This window comes from Arabidopsis thaliana (assembly GCF_000001735.4).
Source record: "Arabidopsis thaliana chromosome 1 sequence".
In the NCBI taxonomy this organism is placed as follows: Eukaryota; Viridiplantae; Streptophyta; class Magnoliopsida; order Brassicales; family Brassicaceae; genus Arabidopsis; species Arabidopsis thaliana.
In genome coordinates, this window is record NC_003070.9 from 1,784,697 (window position 1) to 1,807,872 (window position 23,176).

Sequence of the window (23,176 nt, forward strand, 5' to 3'; positions counted from 1 at the left end):
CATCTTTTTTTTTTTTTTTTTAAAAATTGAATGCGACATGTACTCCTCAACGTATAAGCTCAATGCTTGTTACTGAAACATCTCTTGTCTGATTTTTTCAGGCTAAGTCTTACAGAAAGTGATTGGGCACTTCAATGGCTTTCACAAATGAAAAAGATGGATCTAAGGGATTTGTGAAGAGAGTGGCTTCATCTTTCTCCATGAGGAAGAAGAAGAATGCAACAAGTGAACCCAAGTTGCTTCCAAGATCGAAATCAACAGGTTCTGCTAACTTTGAATCCATGAGGCTACCTGCAACGAAGAAGATTTCAGATGTCACAAACAAAACAAGGATCAAACCATTAGGTGGTGTAGCACCAGCACAACCAAGAAGGGAAAAGATCGATGATCGTGGGACGAATAACAAGTTTGGAAAATGGAGAAGCTTTGATGATAGTGATTCCATTTGGTTATCTTCAGATTGTGCATCTCCTACTTCTCTTCTTGAGGAACGCAGGTTATCTGTTTCGTTTCGTTTCTCGGTTGATGAGAGTGTAGTGTCTTGGTTATCAAACCTTGCCAAAACTTCCCTTTCTCTGAATCATCAAGAAGTAAGTTCCATTAAAGACCGTCCCAGAATCCCGAGAAACACTAAAGAGAATGCAGAAAATATTCAGAAGAAAGATTCATCTCGTTCTGTTCCAAATCTCACCGTTGTAGATTCTTCTACTCAGAGTTCACAAGGAAAGAAAGTAAGCTTTTCAAAATCTTCAGGTACACAACTTGAATCAGGAAATCATGCTTCTTCTCTGATAATCTCCTCTGATGTTCCATCTGATCTGAATAATCACACGGCAACATCTTTGGTTCGTGAGATATGTCTGGATGAGAAAAGTGCAGAGATTGTGGATTCTAAGAGCAGTGGTAGTAATGTCGATGAGCCGCTTTTCTGGCCATATGAACAGAGATTTGATTGGACACCTGAGGATATTTTGAAGCATTTCTCAATGTCACCTCGAAGAAAGAAATTATTGAATGCCAAAGTTTCTGCAGGTAGCTCTCCAAGATCCATGAGAGCACAACTTCTCCAAGCAAGAAAACTAGATCTTAAAGATGGTAGTAAGAGAAAGCTTGTGTTCAATGGCCCTTTAACAAACGCAGCCAAGATTCCAGAGCTCAAAAGAAATAACAGCAACAAGAAAAATGACAGCATCAAGAACGAGCCCATCAGGAACTGCGTGAAGAGGAACAAAAGTTTGCCGTCAAGGTTGAGAAACTCGAGCAAAACATGTTCAAAGGTTGTACCTTTTGAAGTTGCAGAAGAAGTGATTGCAGCAGAGAGAGCCAAAGTGGAAATAACAGCTAGAAAGCTCATAAACCGCAGAAGCAAGACAATGTTGGAAGACGATTTCTCATTGATGAATGACTTCTCAATAGAGAACGCAGTGGGGCTTGGTGAGTTCAAGGGTAGAGAGGGCATAGATTCAGAATTTAACTCTGACATTTTCTTGTTCGATGATTCCCTTTAAAACTACTCTACGCCAAAACCAAAAGCAAAAACTGTCTTTGGCAACAAATTTTGTCATGTTTTCTCTTTATATATAATCAGATTCTAATTTAGACGAATTGACTAAAAGCCCTGAGATATTTTGTCGCGCCAGTAACTAAAGCAGACCAAACAAGAAGCCATATATATTCATGACAAAAAGTTGTGTTTCACTAGTAAAATAAAACAGGGGAGGAAAACCCAACAATGAGCAAGATGAAAATCCTAGTAAAGCCAAGAGCCATGTGGATCCCAATAGCTGCAGTCCTCCTGGTCCAGATTTGCTAGTGCTGCTCTTGTCGCCAAACCACACTCTCTAATTACTAATTAGGTTTTTTTTTTTCCAAAACTTTTAATCAAAGAGGTAGATAAAAAAAGGGAAGAAGCTCCCAATCCGCCTTGTAATAGAGTGATCTAGGGTTTTTAGTTTTTGTGTTCAAAAGATCTGCAGTGTGGGGCAAGGAATCGTTGTTTTCATCTTCTATTAAAACCGTCGCCGTTTTTATCTTCTCCATGGCCCAGTTCGGCCGTAATTAATAAATAACGTCACAAATTAAATATTATTTCCAAAATTAATAATTTAAACTTTTTTCTCGTTGAATTATAACCATTAAAAAAAAAACAAATAAATTTTATTACCTGAATTTGATGAAACACAAAAATTGATTGGCTCTATGATTCTCACCGGAGCCGCTTCAACATTTCCCATCGTCGCTCGAGTTTTGAACGCTATGAATCGCCGTATGTATGCTGCTACTACTCTATCATCTGCCAAATCAATCTCTGCAGAATCCCTAAATCTTCGTTCCGATTCCAATTCAGGTCTACTCCGAATTTGTGGGAATTTTCTACTGATGGAACTTAGCTTTCTAACTGGTCGAGTTGTTGATTAGATGCTTTTTTTTTTTTTTTTTTTTTTGAATCAGAGGCAGCGCATGGTGCTTCTGAGTCTGAGACTCGAGTCTCTTTAAGGAAGAAGAGGATAAAGCAGGATGATTTGGAGCCTGTAAAGAAATGTTCCGCCAGAGAAACCAAGGCCCGCAAGGTAATATATAATAGGGTTTTTGGAAATTTCAAGTCTTGCGTCGAGTATGATAATTTTTGAGATTTATAGGCAATTTGTTGATCCCTTTGCTTGAGAAAAGTTACTGCTTTTTATGTTCTTAACTAATCAGATTTTAAAGATGTGTATTATATGATCCTCTTGGTCTTTTGTTTATGTAATGCAGGACATGTGTGGATTACCTGATATAGAAGACTCTCCTTATAAGAAGACTAATGGAACTGCTTCATCTAGTAAGTCTCACTATCTATAGTTATTAGTGACTGAGCCAAAACTTGTTCTCACTACTCTTCAACTAACACCATGATTACTTGTATGAAATTGTTTTGCAGGGACGAGAAAACTAAACTCATACATAAAATCAACAGAAGCTAGCCCTTCTGCATCGTCGATCAAAACAGCAGGTTTTCTTTCACGAGACTCTACTCTACTACTCTTAGTGGCATTTTGGGTACATTTATTCTTTACGGAAAACGCGATGTCCCTAAGATGTTTATTTAGGGCTAGGCATACCACCTGAAAACTGGGAAAAGGTGCTCGAGGGTATTCGAAAAATGAAACCTTCAGAAGAAGCACCAGTTAATGCTGTAGAATGTGATAGAACCGGAAGCTTTTTACCTCCAAAGGTAGAAATATCTTACACTAAATGGAATTGAGGTATTGCTGAGTTTGTGCCTATTGGTTTTATGTGGAAGTATACAATGAGATAGTTTCATTGCTTTCTCAAATATTACTTCCCATTTGCTTTTCATTATTACATGGTAGTACTCTATGCATATATTGGGAACCAAGTTCCAAGTGGTTTACCGTGAATTAGTAACAAATGCTAGCTTATGATTAGAAAATTTTCATATTCTGAATTCTTGCTTCCTTGAAAGGTCGATGGAAGGTTTCCCTTCTTGTTTTTCCTTTTGATCTTATCTCTCCCTATTTCTAGGAAAGGCGATTTTATGTGCTCATAGGAACACTTCTTTCAAGTCAGACTAAAGAGCACATAACTGGTGGTGAGATTTGAATTACTTATCTCTCCCTATGTTGCAAGAACGCTTAATTTCAGCATTCTAGTATCTCTGATTTCATCTGGATCTCCAAGTTTCCTGATATTATATTCAAACACTTATAATATGCAGCGGCAGTAGAACGACTTCATCAAAATGGCCTTCTCACTCCTGAAGCCATTGACAAAGCCGATGAATCAACCATTAAGGAATTGATCTATCCGGTACATTATCCCTTTTTAATCTTACTTCATGTTGTTAAGGGCTCTTTGACTCTGCTATGCCCCCAGCTGCCATATTTTTCATGAGAAGTATTTAAGAAATTAAAAGGAAAGGAGTGAGAAACTATAAATAGAAATTGTTGTTATCGTTTTAATTTCGATAAGAAACTTACTGTTTCCCCTTTACTTTTAGGTTGGATTCTATACTAGAAAGGCTACTAATGTGAAGAAAGTTGCAAAAATATGTCTAATGGAATATGACGGTGACATTCCAAGGACTTTGGAAGAACTACTTTCACTTCCAGGAGTTGGTCCTAAGATTGCTCATCTGGTATAAGTTGCCCATATTATTCCGCTTTGTAAGAGAGATACATGTTTTCAAAGTTCTTAAAAGGTTTCTTTGATGTACTGCGATAGGTTTTGCATGTAGCCTGGAATGATGTTCAAGGGATATGTGTAGACACACATGTGCATCGTATTTGCAATAGACTTGGTTGGGTGTCTAAACCTGGAACGAAACAGGTGCTTCTCTAACACCAGGTTTATGTTGAAGTATATATGGCTATGAGATTGATTTCTTAACACTTGGTAAAATTTGGTTCTTCTTTAGTTTGCTTATCTGCTCTTGGTCACCTATCTCTACTTTGTTCTTGACCAGAAAACCTCGTCCCCTGAGGAAACTAGAGTAGCTCTGCAACAATGGCTTCCAAAAGGAGAATGGGTGGCTATAAACTTTCTGTTGGTGCGTCATCCTGGGATATCCTAACTTATAGATGCATGACCATACATAGAACAATCTACTTACACTCCACTTAATCTTCGTCCTCACATTTTTGTTGTCTGAAATCTCATCAGGTAGGTTTTGGACAAACGATATGCACACCGCTAAGACCACACTGTGGAACTTGTAGTATTACTGAGATTTGCCCTTCTGCCTTCAAGGAGACCCCGAGCACATCATCCAAATTGAAGAAATCTATCAAAAGCAAGAAGCTTTAGTTGCTTTGGCTCTGGATTCTCCTTCTAGATCATTGTTAAACCCATTTTTTGATTAGTCCTCGGTTAAAGTTAAATTGTATCCAAGATATTGTATAGCTTTATGGGGAATGCAAGAGCATCCCACTTGTGTGTAAAACTAAAACTTATAGAATGGAAACTTACCCTTATGAAAGACACTGGGCAAGTACACTTTTAACTGAATATTATGAAAAAACTTAAAAGATGATTCAAGAACCTTTTAAAGTGTTTCCACTAAAAGCAAGTGATTTGGATTTTGGAGTCATCCACCTTGTAATCTATCTAATTTGTTATCAAACATTAAAATTTTTGAATTCCCCTTATATAGAATTAACAGAAATTTCTTTCTTTGGTCAAACTAAAATTAACTGATATTCTATGTAAAGACTAAAAAGATTATCAACAAATTGAATTTTGCAAGACGGAAGAATCCTTACTGATGTGATGGCTGATCACATTGGGTTTAAGAAATGTTAATGGTCCTAAAAGTTTAATTTTAAAGTAAGGTATTACTTCCGTAATTTAATACTTAGTAGAAGGAAAGTTATGGGGTTAATATTATGATATATAATAAATTTGGGGGACTATTTTCCATATAATAAAAACTTGAAATAGGAGAGAGCTGGGGATAGAGATATTCTTACGTCCAAACAGAGAGAGTGGGGAAGAAAATTTATTAAAGCAGCAGCCGGAAAAAAAAAAGAAAAAACGTTCGAAGAGGAAAAAAAAAAAAGAGGGAGAAGAGCAACGAAGACGGACCTGCAAATTCTGCAGTCTCCACTGACACTTTCGATCTTTCTCTCTGTCCACTTTCTTCAATCCTCAGGTTTCTGCGTCTTTGTGTCATCATCTATCTCTTACGCTTTCTCGTTTTTGCATTCTCTCCGTTCATTTGTCAGTTGATTTGTCTCCTCCAGTTCTTTGGCTAATGCAATCGGATAAACAGTCGTTTTAGCAGTTATTTGCAAGGATTTGTTTATATTTCTCAACAGTAACCGTAGATTTGATTGAGGATGATCATTTTCCGCTTCAGTTTCTAGGGTTTGGTTTAGATTTTTCATTGTTTTGCTCGGAGGTTTAGTGGCTTTCTCTTCAGGTTTTATCTCTATGAATGCATGTCTATTAGGAGTTGGCGTACCTGGAAAGGGCCGTGTATGTGAGAGAATGTTAGATGTGTTCCTTCTGGGATTCTTTTGATTTGTGAAATTTGATTTGTGACTCTTGGGTTTGTAGTTGTTTATGGAAGGAGATAACCATCAGAGGTAGCATTTATCCATGCATCCCAAGCGATCAAGTCAAGGAGATGGTTCAGTTACTAAGCCAGTTAGAACCAGTGATAGGCTTAGGAGGAGGCCCAAATTGCATGGTCGCTCATACTTGTACTACTCTTCACCAAACATGTTACATAATCGGAAAAGAAACACAAAGACAAGAACGGCAGCCTCTCAGATCGCAAAGATGCTGCACAAAGGAAACCGTCCAGCGAGGGCATCAAATGCCGCGGTAAGCATTACATGTTTCTTCCTATGATATTGCATCAATACTCTAATATCTGGCACTTCATCTTTTATAGTTTTATCCTTCAGTACATCATTGGTAAGTGGATATACATATGATCATCTGTTTTTATCTTGTCTTGATTTTCTACTTTTACTTGTTACTGTGTCTGCGGAGGGTATTAGGGGAACAACATGAAAGTAGTCTAATCGGTTCTTTTCTTTGTAATGCATACCGTTTTTTTTTTGTCTCATTAAACCAGAATGTTTATACATTTGCTAATGACGTACAGCCAATTGCATCTGATCTCCGGCGTTCCACGAGGAAGAGAAGAATTTCTGTAAACCTGGAGGACTATACAGACAGTTCTGGAGCGGAGGATGAGGATATGATGGTCAGAATATATTCCTGTTTAATATGGCACTTCGATAATGTAATGTAAAGCTATCTCTTAAGTACTGTGGTATGCCTCTTGAAAATAAGTTTCTGATCTTTTTCAGAGTCCAGCATATCGAACTTTGAGGAGGAGAGTTCATAAAAACTTCTCAACTTCAAAAAGTAGAAAGGACATGGATGCTGAATTGGCACCACGTCGTGAGGGTCTCCGTCCTCGTCGTTCAACAACAATTGCTAATAAACGACTGAAAACAGAATCTGGCGCTGACCAAGATACATCAGAAGAGAAAGATGGCCAAGATGAAACTGAGAATGGGAATGAATTAGATGATGCGGATGATGGTGAAAATGAGGTTGAGGCTGAAGACGAGGGTAATGGAGAAGATGAAGGCGATGGCGAAGATGAGGGAGAAGAAGATGGTGATGATGATGAAGAGGGTGATGAAGAACAAGAGGGAAGGAAGAGATATGATCTGCGAAACCGTGCTGAAGTCCGGAGAATGCCTACGGGAGAAATCAACAAGCAACAACAACCTAGATCTCCTCGGAGAGTATTGCATCAGGGCATGGGCACCAGGGTTGGAAGAGATGGTAGGAGAGGTGGGTCTCGGCCTCACAAGCGCCATCGCTTTACAAGAACAGATGATTCAGATGATTCTCTTCTTGTGGACGAGTTGGACCAGGGCCCTGCAATTCCCTGGGCTCGAGGTGGAAACAGATCTGGAGCACCTTGGCTATTTGGGGGTTTGGACACGTATGGGTCAAGTTCATTGGGGTTGAACGTTGGAGCTTCTGGTTGGGGTCACCAGAGTGATGGTTTGGCTGCATTAACTTCTGGTGTTCAGACTGCTGGCCCAAGCTCTAAAGGAGGTGCAGATATCCAGCCACTGCAGATTAATGAGGATATAAATTTTGATGACATTGGTGGGCTGTCCGAATACATTAATGATTTGAAGGAAATGGTTTTCTTTCCGTTGCTGTATCCAGAGTTCTTTGCAAGTTACAGCATTACTCCTCCCAGAGGTGTACTGCTGTGTGGTCCTCCAGGCACTGGTAAAACACTGATTGCTCGAGCATTAGCATGTGCTGCTTCAAAAGCTGGACAGAAAGTTAGCTTTTATATGCGGAAGGGTGCTGATGTTCTTAGTAAGTGGGTTGGCGAGGCTGAGAGACAGCTAAAGCTACTCTTTGAGGAGGCTCAGCGAAACCAGCCTTCCATAATCTTTTTTGATGAAATTGATGGTCTTGCTCCTGTAAGATCTAGCAAGCAGGAACAAATACATAATTCTATTGTTTCAACTTTACTGGCGCTGATGGATGGCCTCGATTCTCGTGGTCAAGTTGTTCTCATTGGAGCAACAAACAGGGTAGATGCAATAGACGGAGCTTTACGCCGCCCTGGCAGATTCGATCGGGAGTTTAATTTTTCCTTACCAGGTTGCGAAGCACGAGCCGAAATATTGGATATTCACACTCGTAAATGGAAGCACCCACCTACTAGGGAGCTGAAAGAGGAACTGGCAGCTACTTGTGTAGGGTATTGTGGTGCTGATCTAAAAGCTTTGTGCACTGAAGCTGCGATTCGTGCTTTTCGTGAGAAATATCCACAAGTTTATACCAGTGATGATAAATACGCCATAGATGTTGGGTTGGTTAATGTTGAAAAGAGCCACTTTGTAGAGGCAATGTCAGCTATTACTCCTGCTGCCCATAGAGGGTCTGTTGTGCAATCCAGACCACTCTCTCCGGTTGTGTTGCCATGTTTACATCGACACCTCCTTGAATCCATGAGTTTAATATCAGATATTTTTCCCTCGTCAGCCACGTCATCGGAGTTGACGAAGCTGTCAATACTTACATTTGGATCTGCAATTCCTCTTGTTTATCGACCTCGACTTTTGCTGCTTGGTGGTGAAGGAGTTGGACTGGTAATTGCTTGTCGTTTCTTGTGATTATGTCTTAAAGCTTTATTATTATGAACTGAATTCACGTACTTGTTAGTCGAACAGGATCATCTTGGGCCTGCAATTTTACATGAGCTAGAAAAGTTCCCTATTCATTCTCTGGGACTTCCATCTCTCCTTTCGGATCCTGGTGCAAAGACCCCAGAAGAAGCGTTAGTACATATATTTAGTGAAGCTAGAAGAACAACACCTTCAATACTTTACATACCAATGTTCAATAATTGGTGGGAAAATGTAAGTGTGTTTTTTTAAAACCAAATTCCACTTTACTGCAGTTACTTTTGGAGATCATGTTTACGTGTTCACTTAATATAATGTATTAGGATGTCCTGTTGGTTGTTTTAGATTGCCAGTCTAATGATTTGATACTGATGACTGCAGGCTCATGAACAGCTTAGGGCTGTATTTCTGACTTTGTTAGAAGAATTGCCATCAAATCTACCCATATTATTACTTGCTACATCTTATGGTGAATTGTCTGACATGGAAGAGCAGTCAGTATTTGACAATCGATCTGTGTAAGTTCATGTTCTACTTGTAATCACTTTGTCCAGTACCATACTACAGCTTTATTATTAGCTTTTCTTTTGTTATCCCATAAAAGCTGGTAGGGCACTTTCTTTGAAAGTCGGTCATCCTTGCAATATAATTATATACTGTACAAACTTGTTCTGAAAGTCGGTCATTCTTTCAAAGTCAAAAGGCATGTATCAGTAGCCTGCGAGTTAGTATATGAAGCTGTAGATGCTTACGTATGTTTTCCAAGTTGATGTTTTTGGTTTTTCTAAATTTGTTTGGCAAGTAATGATCAGATTTAATTATGAACTTATACAATATATTTGACCAATTACATGAAAGTTCAGAGAAAAATTCCAGTGAAATAGCATTGCCTATTTATTGTGTCATTCCCCAACTTAGCTACTTTTTCCTTGGTTCTCGTTACAAATTTAATTTTCTTCATTCTATTGGTTGATGGTCCTCACGCTTATGGTTTATAATTCAGTTTCCCATATTGTGTACATTTGTTTTCAGCTATACTGTGGACAAACCATCAAGTGAAGACAGGTCTTTGTTCTTTGACCGTTTGATTGAAGCTGCTCTCTCAGTCATTTCTGGCTTAAATGGCAAACCTGATGGACCACAACCCCTTCCAGAACTTCCCAAGGTTCCAAAAGAACCTACTGGTCCAAAACCCGCAGAAGTAAAAGCCAAGGTGGAAGCAGAGCAGCATGCCCTTCGGCGATTGCGTATGTGTCTCAGAGATGTTTGCAATAGGTAAATGTGTCTAGGCCCTCACGTTAAATAAACATCCATGCAAAGTGTGTACTCAACGCAAGATATTTTGGTAGCTGTAAATTCTCTCGTTTAATCTATATGCTTATGTGATAGAACAGTTGGTTTGTAGATCTGGTACACTTCAAAAAATACTGAGATCCAGCTTTAAAAATACTTCCCTTGTTTCTTCTCTGTCATTTTTTATAATCTTCATTACACTCTACTGCTAGGCTTGCGTGTTTATGTTGAAGCTTTATTATTGTTTGCCTTTATACTTAGATCAAGAAGGCCTTTTGCTTTTTGTCAACGGGAGGCCTAGAGATGAACATTATTAGATATAACAGTGCTGACTTTAGCTTTGCAGAATACTATATGATAAAAGATATATTGTTACTTATCGGATACTTTTGCTTTGCAGAATACTATATGATAAAAGATTCAGCGCATTCCACTTTCCAGTTACTGACGAGGATGCTCCAAACTATCGCTCAATAATTCAAATTCCAATGGATACGGCTACTCTGCTGCAGCGTGTTGATACTGGGCAGTATCTGACATGTACACCGTTTTTGCAAGATGTGGATCTCATTGTGAGAAATGCCAAGGTGCACTCCTATTTTACAACACATTTCTTTTACATGGCTATTAAACCTTGACAATTCAAAAAGTGTGGTCACTGCACTAGAAAAGTTATAAGGAGAGAGTTGTTGGTTGGTGTGGACATTGTCCTTACTATTCATGTTTTTATCATTTGATATTTTGAGGGAATAGATGCTTTTTTAAACAGAATGATTCAATGCTAACGAATGAGACTCTTACCCATGAAGTAATGTTTTGATGGTGGTTGACTTAACGTCATTCAATTATTTATCCAGGCTTACAATGGAGATGATTACGCTGGAGCGAGAATTGTCAGTAGAGCCTATGAGCTTCGAGATGTAGTATGTTTGCAAGTCTCTCAGCCTGCATATATATTTTTCCATTTAAAATTGCTGCAAGTCTATCATCACCCAAAAGCTGTTATCTGAAGCCATAGATATCATTATGTCTCAGGTGCATGGGATGCTGTCACAGATGGACCCAGCACTGCTAACATATTGTGATAAGATCGCAGCTGAAGGTGGTCCTTCACTGATACCAGATGATCTGAGTGGATCAATCCTCGGTTTAGCTCCTGTTGTGCAGATGGGAACTGTTACTAGAACCAGTGCCAGACTTCGAAATGTGCAGCCAGAGGTTAATTTAGATCGAGATTATGAAGGTCTTAAAAAGCCCAAGAAAACTACTGATGCTGTCAGTATAGGTAATGCCACTGCAACCTAAGATTTGGTTCTTGTTTTACGTGTTAAGTGTTGGTGGTTTGCTTTGAGTGCTTACGATCTAGGGTTCCTAGATGTAGAAAAAATCTTTGATAATGAGACTTATTTATACTTGTGATGAACAGATTCAGCTGCAGACAAATCACAGAACCAAGATTCAGGCCAAGAAATGCCATCTCCGGATGCGGCCAACCCACAGTCAGCAGCTCCTTCTCCAACAGATGGTGATAGAGAAGACCAAAGCGAGCCACCAAGTAAAGAGGCATCTGCAGAAGATATGAGTGGTGATTCTTGCAAGGGTCCTGCGGCCAAGTCGGATAAAGAAATTTCAAGCCGAACAGAATCTGTAAAGGGAGTATTCATGGAACGTACTGACAACTACAGCATTCCGCAGATGGAGAGGCTTTACACTCGAATCATGAAGGGTGTTCTTGAGACTCTGGACAAAGGGCTTCGTGATGATGATAATAATCCTAAGCATTCAATTTTGAGATTTTTGTCGGAATTCGCACAGCATCAGGCGAATTTCTGAATCTAAATTTTCTCATATCGGTCACTAGGATAGGTTTGCTAGGAGAAAGAATGAAAGGAACAAAAGATTTTTTTTGGTTTTTTAAAATCCGGATTCTTCTTTTGACTGAAAAAGTTGCAAGAACAAAAGGTAATAGTTTATCGGTAGGATTCTCTTGTAAATTTGAACTTGCATCTTTCAATCTTAAACAAAAAGCCATAAACAAAACCAAAAAGATTTCTCTTATCTTGAAACGGTGTTTAGTCAAAAAAAAAAAAAAGGAACAAAGAAGAAAATAATATTTGGCTAGATTCTTTGGCTCTCACTCGGGTTTCTGTTATGACCGTTAATGAATTTGAGCGGGAAGATCATGCCGACGCATTGAGACTTTTTGTCAACGCTATAAAAACAAACCCAATCTCACCATTTTCTTGAAAGCTCTCTCTGTCTCTCTCCTCGTTTATTTAGACTTTGCAATTCTTGTGCTCCTCTTCTCTACGTTTTGAACAACTCCTTTGGCTTTCGCGATTCATACAACTTCTCACCGATATAGAAGAAGAGATGAGTTCGCGTGATAAACCCAAGACTTTCGCAGAAGTAAGAGAAGAGATATGTAAGAGAAGAGAAGAGATGATTTCGCGTGATAACCAAAAAAAAACCAAGACTGTCGCACAAGTAAGAGAAGAGAAAGGTAAGAGAAGGGAAGAGATGATTTCGCGTTATAACCAAAAAAAGGCCAAGACTGTCGCACAAGTAAAAGAAGGGAAAGGTAAGAGAAGAGAAGAGATGATTTCGCGTGATAACCGAACAAAACCCAAGACTGTCGCACAAGTAAGAGATGCGAAAAGGAAGAGAACCTTCGATCACGTCCCCAGAGGAACAAGGGAACCTCACGCATACCTTCGCAATGATCCAGCGCCTCAAGTTGCTTCTGTCCCCAAGAGTGTCCCAGAAGAGAAAGATGTGATATTGGATAGAATCTTGAGTAACGTCCCCAGAAGAAAAAAGACTACTTCTTACGAATTCGTCCCACCAAAACACCCACAAGAACCGCAATGGCTTCTCCAGGTTATGAGTCGCATGAACGGCGCTGGTGATCCGAAGCTAATCATAGAGAAGAATCTGGACTCGAACGATGTTGATCCACGTCAAAACCGACTCTCAATCCCTATCAATACCGTAATCCAAAACGATTTCTTGACGCTTGACGAGTCAAGGTTGATTGATGAAGACGAAATCACTAACGAAGGGAATATGGGTGTTGCAGCGTTTCTTGTTGATCAGCGAACTAAGAAGTGGAACATGGGTTTTAAACAATGGTTTATGACGACTGATTCAGGGAGCAGTTACTGGAGTTTTGTGTTGCGAGGTGAATGGAGCAACGTCGTTGAGACTAATGGACTGAAAGAAGGCGACAAAATCAGCCTTTGGTCTTTCAGGTCCAACGATATCCTCTGTTTTGCCCTTGTTCCTCCAACGAGCTCTGTTGTTGAGTCTTTAGATAAGTGAAAAGAAGGGTTTTTTGGGAGTATTAGGGTTTTATTGTGATAAAGATGTTGCTAGGGTTTTGGTACAGAAATTGGATCTTAATCTTGTTGGGGTTTCTCTTCCATTAGTATACTTTTGACATGACTCTGGTTTTGTTGCTTGATGTACAAGCACACATATCAAGTTCAATTGCTAGTGACTTTTAGGCCTACTTTAGTTACTGCATTGGTAATATCTGTGATTTACTATGATACAAAAAGTTTATAACTGTGGGACGAAATTGGTCCAATATGGTATTTGGCACATTCCTCCAAAATGCTCATACAGAAACTGTTAGGGATCAGAGATTGTACTCATGTTAAAGCAGAATCCAGAAGGTTCTTGAGTTCTTCGTCGAACTCAATCATCAGATTCGAAGGCATTGAGGTCAATTTGAGTTCCTCTGATGATGGCACTGCAGAACTAAGACCCTTGTTGTGATTTTTGAGTGACAAACTGAAGACTATATTCTCTTCCGCATCCAATATAATGTAGTTCTTCAAATACATTTGACTCCAATACATTTGACGTATCAAACGCTTATCTTGACTTCAATGCATTAGCTATCTGACTGAAAACCAAATTTATCCTCCATATGAAAACATCAACACAACATTTTCACAATCTTCGCCATAGCCGAGGAGGATCAAACACCTCTGAGTTGAATAGATTCAATCTTAAAATGTGTTGAACCAGTAAGTATTTGTCCAACCATCTTCAGATGTTGAGAGAGCATGGCTAAACAGTCTTGGAAGGCCCAAAGTCAATAGTTATGAATCATGATTTTTCTCGACATATTCATTGACAAAAGTATAGAGCACAAGACCATTGAGGAGGACCTTGACATAACTACAAGAAGATCACAACATTGATAACTTTTATGCAAAGACACTAACAAAATCGAAGCGATAAATTCTCTCTTTTTGCAAATTTCATTCTCTCATACACTGAGTCCTTTAATGGGCCTAAATTCAATGAACTGATTGGGTCTACTCCCATTTGAGCCCAAATATCAATTACAGCAATCGCTTGACCCATGAATCCAAAGTCCATTCATTAGGCAAATTCACTGCACTGATTCCTGATTTTCGCTTAAAATTATATAAAGGTAAAAACTATCAAGATTATAAAAAAAATAAAAAATGGACGATTATACATTTTTGCCATCGCTCATAGATTTCCATTCAATGCATAATACACACAATCTCCAAATACAATGATGTAAAAAGAAGGCAAGTGGGTCATAATTAATGATTAATCACAGTAATTAACCTATTTGCTGAAAGGTAAAAAAGGAATGTTACCATTCCAGAACTGATTTTAACTATTTAATAACACTCATTCTCATTCTCTTTCTCTCTCAAAAGTCCTTCTTCCTCAAGCTTCTCGAGTAAGGGTTCAGATCACAATGACGACAAACGACGATGATCACGCGGCTGAGAGAAACACGATGTCCATGAACTATGAATTGGCGGCTACGTTGAGTGATGAAGAACAACGCGCAAGAAAAGGAAAAGCCAAGATTGTCTGTAAAGAAGAAGACCACGTCTTTATCAAAAAGAAAGAAAAATACGAGGAAGAGAGCGAGAAGAGGGAATTCTTCAGTCATGTCCCCAGAAAGATAAGGCCTGCGCTTAGATACCCACAACCTAACTTTGAAAACCCTAATGGGGCTTCTTCTTCTTTAAACTTACCCTTCGAAGAAGACTACTACATGGCTGAGTACTACAAGAAGACGGAGACCATAAACCCACCTAACCCTTATCACCAATGGTCTCCTTCTTCGTTCTTAACGGAGTACACACACCCTAGGATGCTTGAGGTGTTACATCGCTGTGGATTCAACAGACCAGTGGTAACTTGTTATTCAAGGACGGCCAGGGAGATGCGGTGGTGGCTTCGCCAGGTGATGAAAGACATGAGAGCAGAAGACCTAACACTTATCTTAGAGAAGACTCTGTCCACAACTGATGTGATCACAACGACACATGGCCGTTTCTCAATGCATTTCAACAGATTAATCAGTAACGACTTCTTGAAGCCTGAGGAGCGGAGTATCCTAGAAGAAGATACCTACAATGATGAGACGATGGGAGTTGGAGCCATTCTCGTGGATCAAAGGTCTCAAAAGTGGAGTGTGATTTTGAAGAGATGGGGCCAGAATTACTTTCTGAGTTGTGGCTGGAACGACGTTGTTAAGGCTAATAAATTGAAAGCTGGCGACGACATCTGTCTTTGGGCGTTTAGGTGCGATGGAGTCCTCTGTTTTGCCATGAGGCAGTATAGCTCCTATTTTCGTCATTGACAAGTTTCTTGTGTCTGTTGAGATTCACATTGGTCTAATCTTTCAGGCCATTCTTGAGGTTTTTGGTCTAGTTAACAAAATTAGGGTTTTTATTTTTTACTAGGATTTCTTTCATCTCTCTTTTAACACTTTGTCGGGTTTTTGAGTTTCTAGGATTGTTTAAAATGCAGGAGGCTTAGCACAGTCTCTGTTTCATGCTTAATACAATACACTCTCTAAATAATGCTTTCAAGAAAAGAAAAAGAAAAGATTATACCTTTAGAGTTATTATAAGAGGAAAACGAAGTAAATCAGAACGGATTAACGAACTATATAAAACAACAAAGTCACTCTTTTCAGTTTTCATTCACAACAAAATCTTAATGGGGCTTCCACTTCTTCTTCATCGCCTTTTTCTTTAACCTTCTTCAAAACTACATTGCCGAGTCCAAGAAGACTCCATCTTTGTGTCTAACGGGAGACCACGAGCCCCAAGAGGCGTGTGGTGTCACCGAGAGGGGTAAATCAGAAAGACATCAGTCTTTGGTCTTTCAGGTGGCGTGGAATCCTCTGTTTTGCTCTTGTTCCTCCTCTTACATTGAGACAGAGTAGCTCTTCCAATGCTCGCCGTCTCTGCTAAGCTTCTTGTCTCTGTGGAGATTGATCTTCATTTGTACAGCCGGCTAAGTTGGGGCAATTCTAGAGGGTTTTGGTCTTACTACAATGCTAGAGGGTTTGGATGTCTGTTATTAGTAAGCTTGTTGTTTCTGATTCTATACTATGATCCGTTGAATAACTCTAACATTGAGTATGTTTATGTGAACATTGCTAGCTTCTGGGATTATTTGGTAGCACAAAAGCCATTTTCAGTCATTCAAGGCTTTAGTTGAAATGCACAAGCATACTTTTATTAACTTCTTTACAACAATAATGTTTAACTGCCTTATCCCATCCAATCCTTAAACTCGACCTGAATATGTATGTGACATACAGTATGTCTCTCACGAAACGCAGAAACTTGCTATCAACTCTACAAATGGCTTTAAGTAACACAACTATAATGTAGCATTACTAAGCGTCGCTTTCAGTTTCAGGTGCCCTCTGATAATCCAACATGCTCGGATCTGCGTGGTACTGCCCATACAAGGCATAAACGGCAGTTGCAAGCACACTGACAACAACAAATCTTATCCATGCTTCATAATGCAACTGCACAGTAGCGGAAAAATCAAAGGTAGATCATATGGTATGTGAAATTAGTATAAAGTTAGTTCTTAGCGTGTACCTGAGCAAATAAGAAGATGTTGAAGAAAATGCAAACGGATGGCACAATGGGTACACCAGGACAGCTAAACCCAGAACCTAGAGGCAGAGCATAAGCCTGGAAGCGAAAAGCTGAGGGGTTTAACATGAAGCATAGCTAGCAAGGCATTTGCCTGATTTGTGGAGACAACCATGAGGGTATATTTCCTAATTGATGTTAACAAACTTCTCCTCTAAACCAAGAATGCAAAGACTTCAATAGTCACAGACTTTCATAGTATCACTGTAGAGTTCTAAGTGCCAGAACATGCTAGTGGTGGTCTCTATTTTATGCTGTATCAGTAAAAGACTTAGTATCTAGCATTTTAACAGGGGTGAAACTTGGTTTTTTTATTTTATTTTTTTTGGCGCTATGAAATTAAGAAGAGTGTGCTATGGAATTAAGGCTTATACTTAAGGCTACTTACTTGGCGATAATGAAGAACTGCTGAAGCAACAACTGCCACACCAACTGAGAGGAGAATAAATATAACTGAAGCACTGAAACGGTAAAATACGCCAGCACCAAAACCACTGCATGCAATTATAACAAGGCAAATGACGCCTTCCTGCCAACTTGATGTCCATCTATTGGACGACTCTCTATCTTTTTTATCATTCAGTCTCAATGCCACAACACAAGCCGCAACAACTGAATACCCAGTCTGAAGAAATGGAACACCGAAAATAATGTTAAACTGGAAAGTATAAGTATCAATAAGAAAAGCAAAGAGATATTTAAAATTAAGACCTTGACGTACCAATGTACCAACAGACAGAATATGGGAAAGACTATGTACATTAAATATGCCAGCTAAAACGCCAGCTACAATGCCGCACCAGATTTGAGAATGAAGAGGTGTATGAAGAGTTGGGTGTATTCTGGAAAAGATTGAAGGCAATAGACCATCCCTTCCAAGTCCCAGATATAACCTGGACTGTTTATCCGAAATATCATATGATTACTCAAGAGTGTTACCTTGGTTTGCATAATATACAAGTACATAATAAAAGAAATTACAAAAGAAATACATATATATATATTATCACCTGAACATAAAGACCAACAAGCAGAGTAGTTGTGAGTCCAGCAACAGCACCAATACTGATTAAGATTGAGACGAACTTCATACCCTTTGATGAAAAGGCTTCAGCTAAAGGAGCATCTTCGCTGAGGAGGCTAAAAGGGACCATCCCGGTGAGCACCAAACATACGCCAATATACAGCGAGATACAAACCAGAAGGCTCCCCATAATTCCGATTGGCAAATCGCGCTGAACAAGAATTAAACAGACATAAGAGACTTTGTAGATAGTATGTACATTCAACATATATATAGGCAGACCTGAGGGTTCTTCGATTCTTCAGCAGAATTAGCAACTGCATCAAATCCAACATATGAAAAGAAGACAACAGTAGCTCCAGTGAGAACTGCTTTAAAACCATTAGGCGCAAAAGGAGACCAATTTGCTACATCAATTTCAAAAGCACCGGCACAAATCACAACGAGAACGATCACGACCTACAGAAGAAACAATATAGTGAAGAAGAGTTTTTTTTGGTAAAGATAAGAAGAGAAGGTTAAAAGGAAAGAAGCTTACCTTAGTAGCAGTCATAACGGAGTTGACAGCGGAAGATTCTCGCACACCTTGGCATAGAACAAGGGTCAAGAGAGCAAGTAAAATGGGAGCCAAAATATTCAAAGAGAGAAGCCCTCCCAAGAGCTCTTTGCCGCTTCCCATCCAGAGAGGAATAGAGCCCTTGAGGGCTGGAAAAAGCTCAAGAAGAGCAACAGCATAGCTGGCCAAGCTACGGGAGATACTAGCGGCGCCAATATGATAGTCAAGCATGAGTTGAACGAAAACAAGAAAAGCTGTGATCTCATTGAAAGCTGAGTAAGAGTACATGTAAGCTCCACCAACAACAGCAGGGAAACGAGATGAAAGTTCAGCATAACAGAGAGCGTTCAACACACACGATGCTCCAGCTAGCAAGAAGCTGATTGTGACTCCTAGGCACGCAACGGCAGCAATAATCACTAAGCGATTCTGAACGAATCAAGGAGGTGGTGAGAAAAAGTAATTCATTCAACTGACCAGGTCCAGCATCGCGAGCGACGGTTCCGGTGACGACGAAGACACCGGCGCCGATGGAAGCGCCGACGCCCAACAGTATGAGGTCGAAAAGGCCGAGGCGACGAACCAGAGAGTCGCCAGAGGTGGAGCGAACGGCAGTCTGCGAGGACGGAGGGGGCAGTGATTTAGATCGGAGAGCTGAAGCACGGAAATGAGAGAACCATGTGGCGGAGGAGAGGCGTTGGTTGCTGAAACCTTCGTGGCCTCCCATGGAAACTTCAATTTGAGAGTTGAAGATTGATCGAGACGATGACTGAAATCACCCCCGGGATAATCAGAATCCAAATCAATAAATATTGGGCCAACCATTGGGCCCAACAGAGACCACTTAAACCCAATAACCCTCTAATGAACTGAAAGCTCGCGACGACATCTGTCTTTGGGCCTTTAGGTGCGATGGAGTCCTCTGTTTTGCCATGAGACAGTATAGCTCCTATTTTCGTTGTTGACAAGTTTCTTGTGTCTGTTGAGATTCATATTGGTCTAATCTTTCAGGCCATTGTTGAGGTTTTTGGTCTAGTTAACAATATTAGGGTTTTTTTTTACTAGGATTTCTTTCATCCCTCTTTAGCACTTTGTTGGGTTTTTGAGTTTCTAGGATTGTTTTAAATGCAGGAGGCTTAGGATTAGGTTTTTAACATGATTCTGGTTCTACTTTAGTTTCTGCATCAGTTAATACCTTTGACTTCTTGTAATATATCTCAAAATCTCAACCAGAGGATGGAGTTTTGTACAAATCTTGCTATTCGTCCAAAATGGCCATACATATCAAAATCAGGGTTGTTTTCTACTCATGCTGGAAGTTAGTTTGGTTTCTGAGTTGTTCTTGAATCTCACATAATCATGATAAGTTGGCTGCTGTGTCGTGTTGTAACTTTGTTAGCAAGCAAGCTGCCGCAGATTCCCTAGCTTCCTCAGCATCAGACTTTTCCTCTCCATGTATTGTACATGCGACATGATTCCCCGTGATTCTTACTTCAGCTTCATATCCACCTTTTTGAACAAAGCATCAACATCAACATGCAAATCTGAAGGGAGTAATGGAGCTGAACTACGAGTTTGGCAAATGATCTCAAAACTTTACCATCTGATGGAGCCACACGATAGTTTGGTAGTACCCAGTTATTCATGAGACAGATATCATCGAGTCTCTGCAATAAATAGGGGCAATGAATCTTAATTCTTTGAACAAGAAATGATTAAAGTAACCATAAACTAACCTGACACAGACTTTTAGTAGAAGGAAGAGTTTCACTGAGCTTCAGCCTCTTGTTGCTTTGGCATGCTGACTTGTCAAGAGATTCTTGAAGGTTACGCCTCGGGTATGTCTCGTTACAGCACTCGAGTACTGTTTCTAATTGCAGCTCCCAATCACCTATAACACCCACGAGATCACTAAGATTCATGTAAAAACAAAGCTGTGCAGAAAGGAAAAGTATATGTATATATACATACCTTTGATGTTCTGGATGCATTTATCACATTTAGCAATCTCGTCTTCTATGTTCCTCTGTTGACGAGTCTGCAGCCAGAGAAAAAGAGAGCAGCTCTTAATCATAAAATAAGGATATATATGCTATTGCCAATCAGTTTTTTTGCTGTGTTGTGTATCTTTGATCAAATTCTACAGTTATTACCAGTTTATCTCGTTTGCAAAGAAGAACTTTCAATGCAGTTTCGGATAGTGATGTTGCTTTAGAAAGAAGAGACGTCTGTAGCTCCTCAAGATTTGGATTAGAGTTATGAGCAGAAGCAGGAGTTGAATTAAGCTTATGAATGCTATTAAGTCTGTCAGGAACAGCTTTCTTCCTCTGGAGACCTCTTTCTTTAAGTTCCTTTGGGTCAGACGCAACCTGCATTTACAAAAGGGTGATAAAGGATACTTGAAGATTGAATTGAGAATATATAATTGTTAGTGTAGATTTCAGATTTCACCTCGAAACCACCTTTCTCTCCATTCGAATAGTTATCCTTACAAGGGCTCATTTCATTACCTACATTCTTAGCCTTCAACGCAACTACTGTCTCCGAGTGAACATTAGGTTCCTTCGCACCACTCATACTTCCTTTTAAGTACCGATTTTGCAACCTCGTCGTAGCTTTTCCTCTAGCTCCAGGATGGCTCAGTAGAGCGGCAACTTTTTTGGCCTGCAATTTAAATTCTTAAGTTAATTTGTAATACCATTTTCCTTAACACAACCATACAATACAAGTATCATTATGAGAGCATACTTTAATTTCATATCTCCTTTTTAAAGCAGCTTTTTCTCGTCTTTCAAAAATGTCGGAAACTTCCGACTCCTTGGTTGCATCTACTTTGTTGCTTTCGATATCATCACATACAGCTTCTGGTTCTTTCTCTATCACAAATTCGGTATCTCCTCGCCTGAAAAAGCACAATAAACTTATATTGCTACCCCTAAACTAGAAATGATACCAAACAAACTCAAAGTAATGTTAAGGAATAACAATTTAGGAAGAAAAAAAGGATGCAATTAAACCTGGAAAACCAATCTTCTATGAGAGTGGCATATGGAAGAACATGAAAGTATTCCACTATAGAATTCATAGTCCAGTCGGAAAAGCTCTTCTCAAATAAAGGACCCTGCATACTATTTTCATAGAGAAAAGCAAAAGAAGATGGTTAGGAATATCATGTCAATACCTCCTTGTACTTACAAAAAGTAAAGAATGATCCAATCATGCAACTAATGTAAAGTAAAGTGAGTTTAAGGATAACAGCTGAATAACCATCTTGCCAAAATTTGGGAGTCATTTGAGCTAGAGCATACCAAAGTCAACTTACCAACTAAGCACTTCTTCGACAGGATTTTCTCCAGAAAATTTGTCTTGTGAAGTGCACTTCATTATGTAAAAGCGGACTGCTGTCTTCTCTTCACTCAAGGAGCATACCAAATGCCTCTCCAAGATCACAATGTCCTTGTGATTAACACCTGCAAAAGATTCAAAACAGTTAGTAATAACTTACAGAAAGAATGCTACTACCAAATGATCAGTCTTTGAAGATAACCTGTGGCCTCCTTAACAACAGCAAATGCAACTTTTTGAAAGACGCCCTCTTCTTTCTGATTTTCCCTAGCGGCTTTCTCCTTTTCAATGGGTTTCTCAAGTAGAGACCAGACACCTTGTGTGATGGAACTGTGTTGAAGATAGCAACTCTTCTTCTCTGAGTCAACCAACAGAACTGCAACTCTCCTTATGGGACACTTGTTCAAGATAAAAAGATCTGAAGACGCATCTAAGCTCATGGATAAACTACATGCATCCACAATAACCTTCTCCAGCAATACGGTTTGTCCTGAAACACCACCATCTTCCTTCAAATGCTGGAGCAGAGCAGGCTTCATAACAGTAGCTAAGCTACGGAAAGACTCAAAAGACAAACATTCAAGATGAGGATTGTCTTTTCTGTGGTAATAGTTGTAGAGCAACACAACAGCATGAACCTGGAATCAAACAAACACCATTTTTGAAAGAAGAAAAAAACAGAACTTTAAAAACAAGGCATTGCAGTCTAATTAAGAAAACCAATTTAAGAGATTTCGAAGTCCCACCTGTTTGGCAACAGATTCACGGATAGAAGTGGAAGGAAGATCATCAGTTGGTTTTGATGGAAGCAAAGGGTCGACTAAGCTTTCTAATAAAGCTCGAATGGCGTCCTCTGTCGGACAAGAATCCGTGGTCTTCGTGACTGGTAAACTGCAATCTACTTCCTCCATAAAACCCGAAAAGAAGAAGAAAGAGAAAAGAAAGTTGCGATTTTTAGTGATGGGTAGACAGAAAGTGAACAACTTTACCGGGAAAGGAAAACCCTAGATTTGTTCTCCAATTACCGTTTTTGGTAAATGAGAGAGAGTGATATGTGTCAGCTCTCTCTCTCTCTCTCTCTCTCAAGATCATCTAAACTTCGTGTTTTTCATTTCCATTTATTATTATTATTGTTTAGTTAGTGGGAAATTCGAATAGGCGCCAATATTTCGGGGCTTTACTGTAATACTGTGTCTCTTTTGAGGGCATTTTTGGAAAATTTTCTGTCGTACATTATTGGATAGGACTGTTCAATTTGACTTTTGAGTTTGACGTGCGAAGAACGGTCGGAGAACGTTTAAAGACTAATACA

General features: G+C 39.4%; 7 protein-coding genes across 15 annotated transcripts; 5 read left to right on the top strand and 2 right to left on the bottom strand.

Moving 5' to 3' along the window:
• Positions 1-39: 39 nt before the first annotated feature.
• AT1G05894 (uncharacterized protein) lies at positions 40-1,630 on the top strand. Its single transcript, NM_001035900.3, has one exon. It carries the CDS (start codon positions 135-137, stop codon positions 1,506-1,508), a length of 1,374 nt encoding a protein of 457 aa, NP_001030977.1. The 5' UTR covers positions 40-134; the 3' UTR covers positions 1,509-1,630.
• A 522-nt stretch (positions 1,631-2,152) lies between these two features.
• On the top strand, positions 2,153-5,041 carry NTH2 (endonuclease III 2). Of its 2 annotated transcripts, NM_202038.4 has the most exons (11): positions 2,153-2,347; positions 2,452-2,570; positions 2,755-2,821; positions 2,921-2,992; positions 3,090-3,214; positions 3,526-3,592; positions 3,719-3,810; positions 4,001-4,138; positions 4,225-4,329; positions 4,466-4,549; positions 4,663-5,041. In NM_202038.4, the coding sequence occupies exons 1-11, from the start codon at positions 2,200-2,202 to the stop codon at positions 4,804-4,806; spliced, it is 1,161 nt and encodes a 386-aa protein (NP_973767.1). In that variant the 5' UTR covers positions 2,153-2,199; the 3' UTR covers positions 4,807-5,041. The 2 variants fall into 2 exon arrangements, with proteins under 2 accessions (NP_973767.1, NP_563752.1); NM_100471.4 differs by having other exon boundaries at positions 2,160-2,347; positions 4,225-4,549; positions 4,663-5,017.
• Positions 5,042-5,519: 478 nt separating this feature from the next.
• Positions 5,520-12,019, top strand: AT1G05910 (cell division cycle protein 48-related / CDC48-like protein). Its single transcript, NM_100472.2, has 11 exons — positions 5,520-5,650; positions 6,058-6,327; positions 6,614-6,715; positions 6,822-8,645; positions 8,727-8,915; positions 9,063-9,199; positions 9,714-9,956; positions 10,375-10,561; positions 10,832-10,897; positions 11,010-11,259; positions 11,401-12,019. The coding sequence occupies exons 2-11, from the start codon at positions 6,100-6,102 to the stop codon at positions 11,805-11,807; spliced, it is 3,633 nt and encodes a 1,210-aa protein (NP_563753.1). The 5' UTR covers positions 5,520-5,650; positions 6,058-6,099; the 3' UTR covers positions 11,808-12,019.
• A 62-nt stretch (positions 12,020-12,081) lies between these two features.
• Positions 12,082-13,558, top strand: AT1G05920 (B3 domain protein (DUF313)). Its single transcript, NM_100473.2, has one exon. It carries the CDS (start codon positions 12,348-12,350, stop codon positions 13,293-13,295), a length of 948 nt encoding a protein of 315 aa, NP_172083.1. The 5' UTR covers positions 12,082-12,347; the 3' UTR covers positions 13,296-13,558.
• Positions 13,559-14,721: 1,163 nt separating this feature from the next.
• AT1G05930 (B3 domain protein (DUF313)) lies at positions 14,722-16,237 on the top strand (the record flags this gene model as incomplete). Its single annotated transcript, NM_100474.2, has 2 exons — positions 14,722-15,593; positions 16,153-16,237. The coding sequence occupies 2 exons, from the start codon at positions 14,722-14,724 to the stop codon at positions 16,235-16,237; spliced, it is 957 nt and encodes a 318-aa protein (NP_172084.2).
• A 176-nt stretch (positions 16,238-16,413) lies between these two features.
• CAT9 (cationic amino acid transporter 9) lies at positions 16,414-19,304 on the bottom strand. Of its 4 annotated transcripts, NM_100475.4 has the most exons (8): positions 18,997-19,304; positions 18,502-18,911; positions 18,246-18,422; positions 17,950-18,174; positions 17,661-17,837; positions 17,328-17,564; positions 16,883-16,978; positions 16,414-16,806 (listed from the first exon to the last, which is right to left on the bottom strand). In NM_100475.4, exons 1-8 carry the CDS (start codon positions 19,244-19,246, stop codon positions 16,669-16,671), a joined length of 1,710 nt encoding a protein of 569 aa, NP_563754.1. In that variant the 5' UTR covers positions 19,247-19,304; the 3' UTR covers positions 16,414-16,668. The 4 variants fall into 4 exon arrangements, with proteins under 4 accessions (NP_563754.1, NP_001322444.1, NP_001322445.1 ...); NM_001331601.1 differs by having other exon boundaries at positions 18,502-19,304; NM_001331602.1 differs by having other exon boundaries at positions 16,433-16,978; positions 18,997-19,291.
• A 400-nt stretch (positions 19,305-19,704) lies between these two features.
• On the bottom strand, positions 19,705-22,974 carry AT1G05950 (uncharacterized protein). Of its 5 annotated transcripts, none has more exons than NM_001331607.1 (11): positions 22,611-22,974; positions 22,067-22,502; positions 21,842-21,989; positions 21,537-21,647; positions 21,268-21,421; positions 20,971-21,183; positions 20,673-20,888; positions 20,491-20,557; positions 20,267-20,410; positions 20,120-20,186; positions 19,705-20,028 (listed from the first exon to the last, which is right to left on the bottom strand). In NM_001331607.1, exons 1-10 carry the CDS (start codon positions 22,773-22,775, stop codon positions 20,176-20,178), a joined length of 1,665 nt encoding a protein of 554 aa, NP_001320694.1. In that variant the 5' UTR covers positions 22,776-22,974; the 3' UTR covers positions 19,705-20,028; positions 20,120-20,175. The 5 variants fall into 5 exon arrangements, with proteins under 5 accessions (NP_001320694.1, NP_172086.2, NP_001320696.1 ...); NM_100476.3 differs by having other exon boundaries at positions 20,256-20,410; NM_001331605.1 differs by having other exon boundaries at positions 19,705-20,186; positions 20,256-20,410.
• Positions 22,975-23,176: the final 202 nt, after the last annotated feature.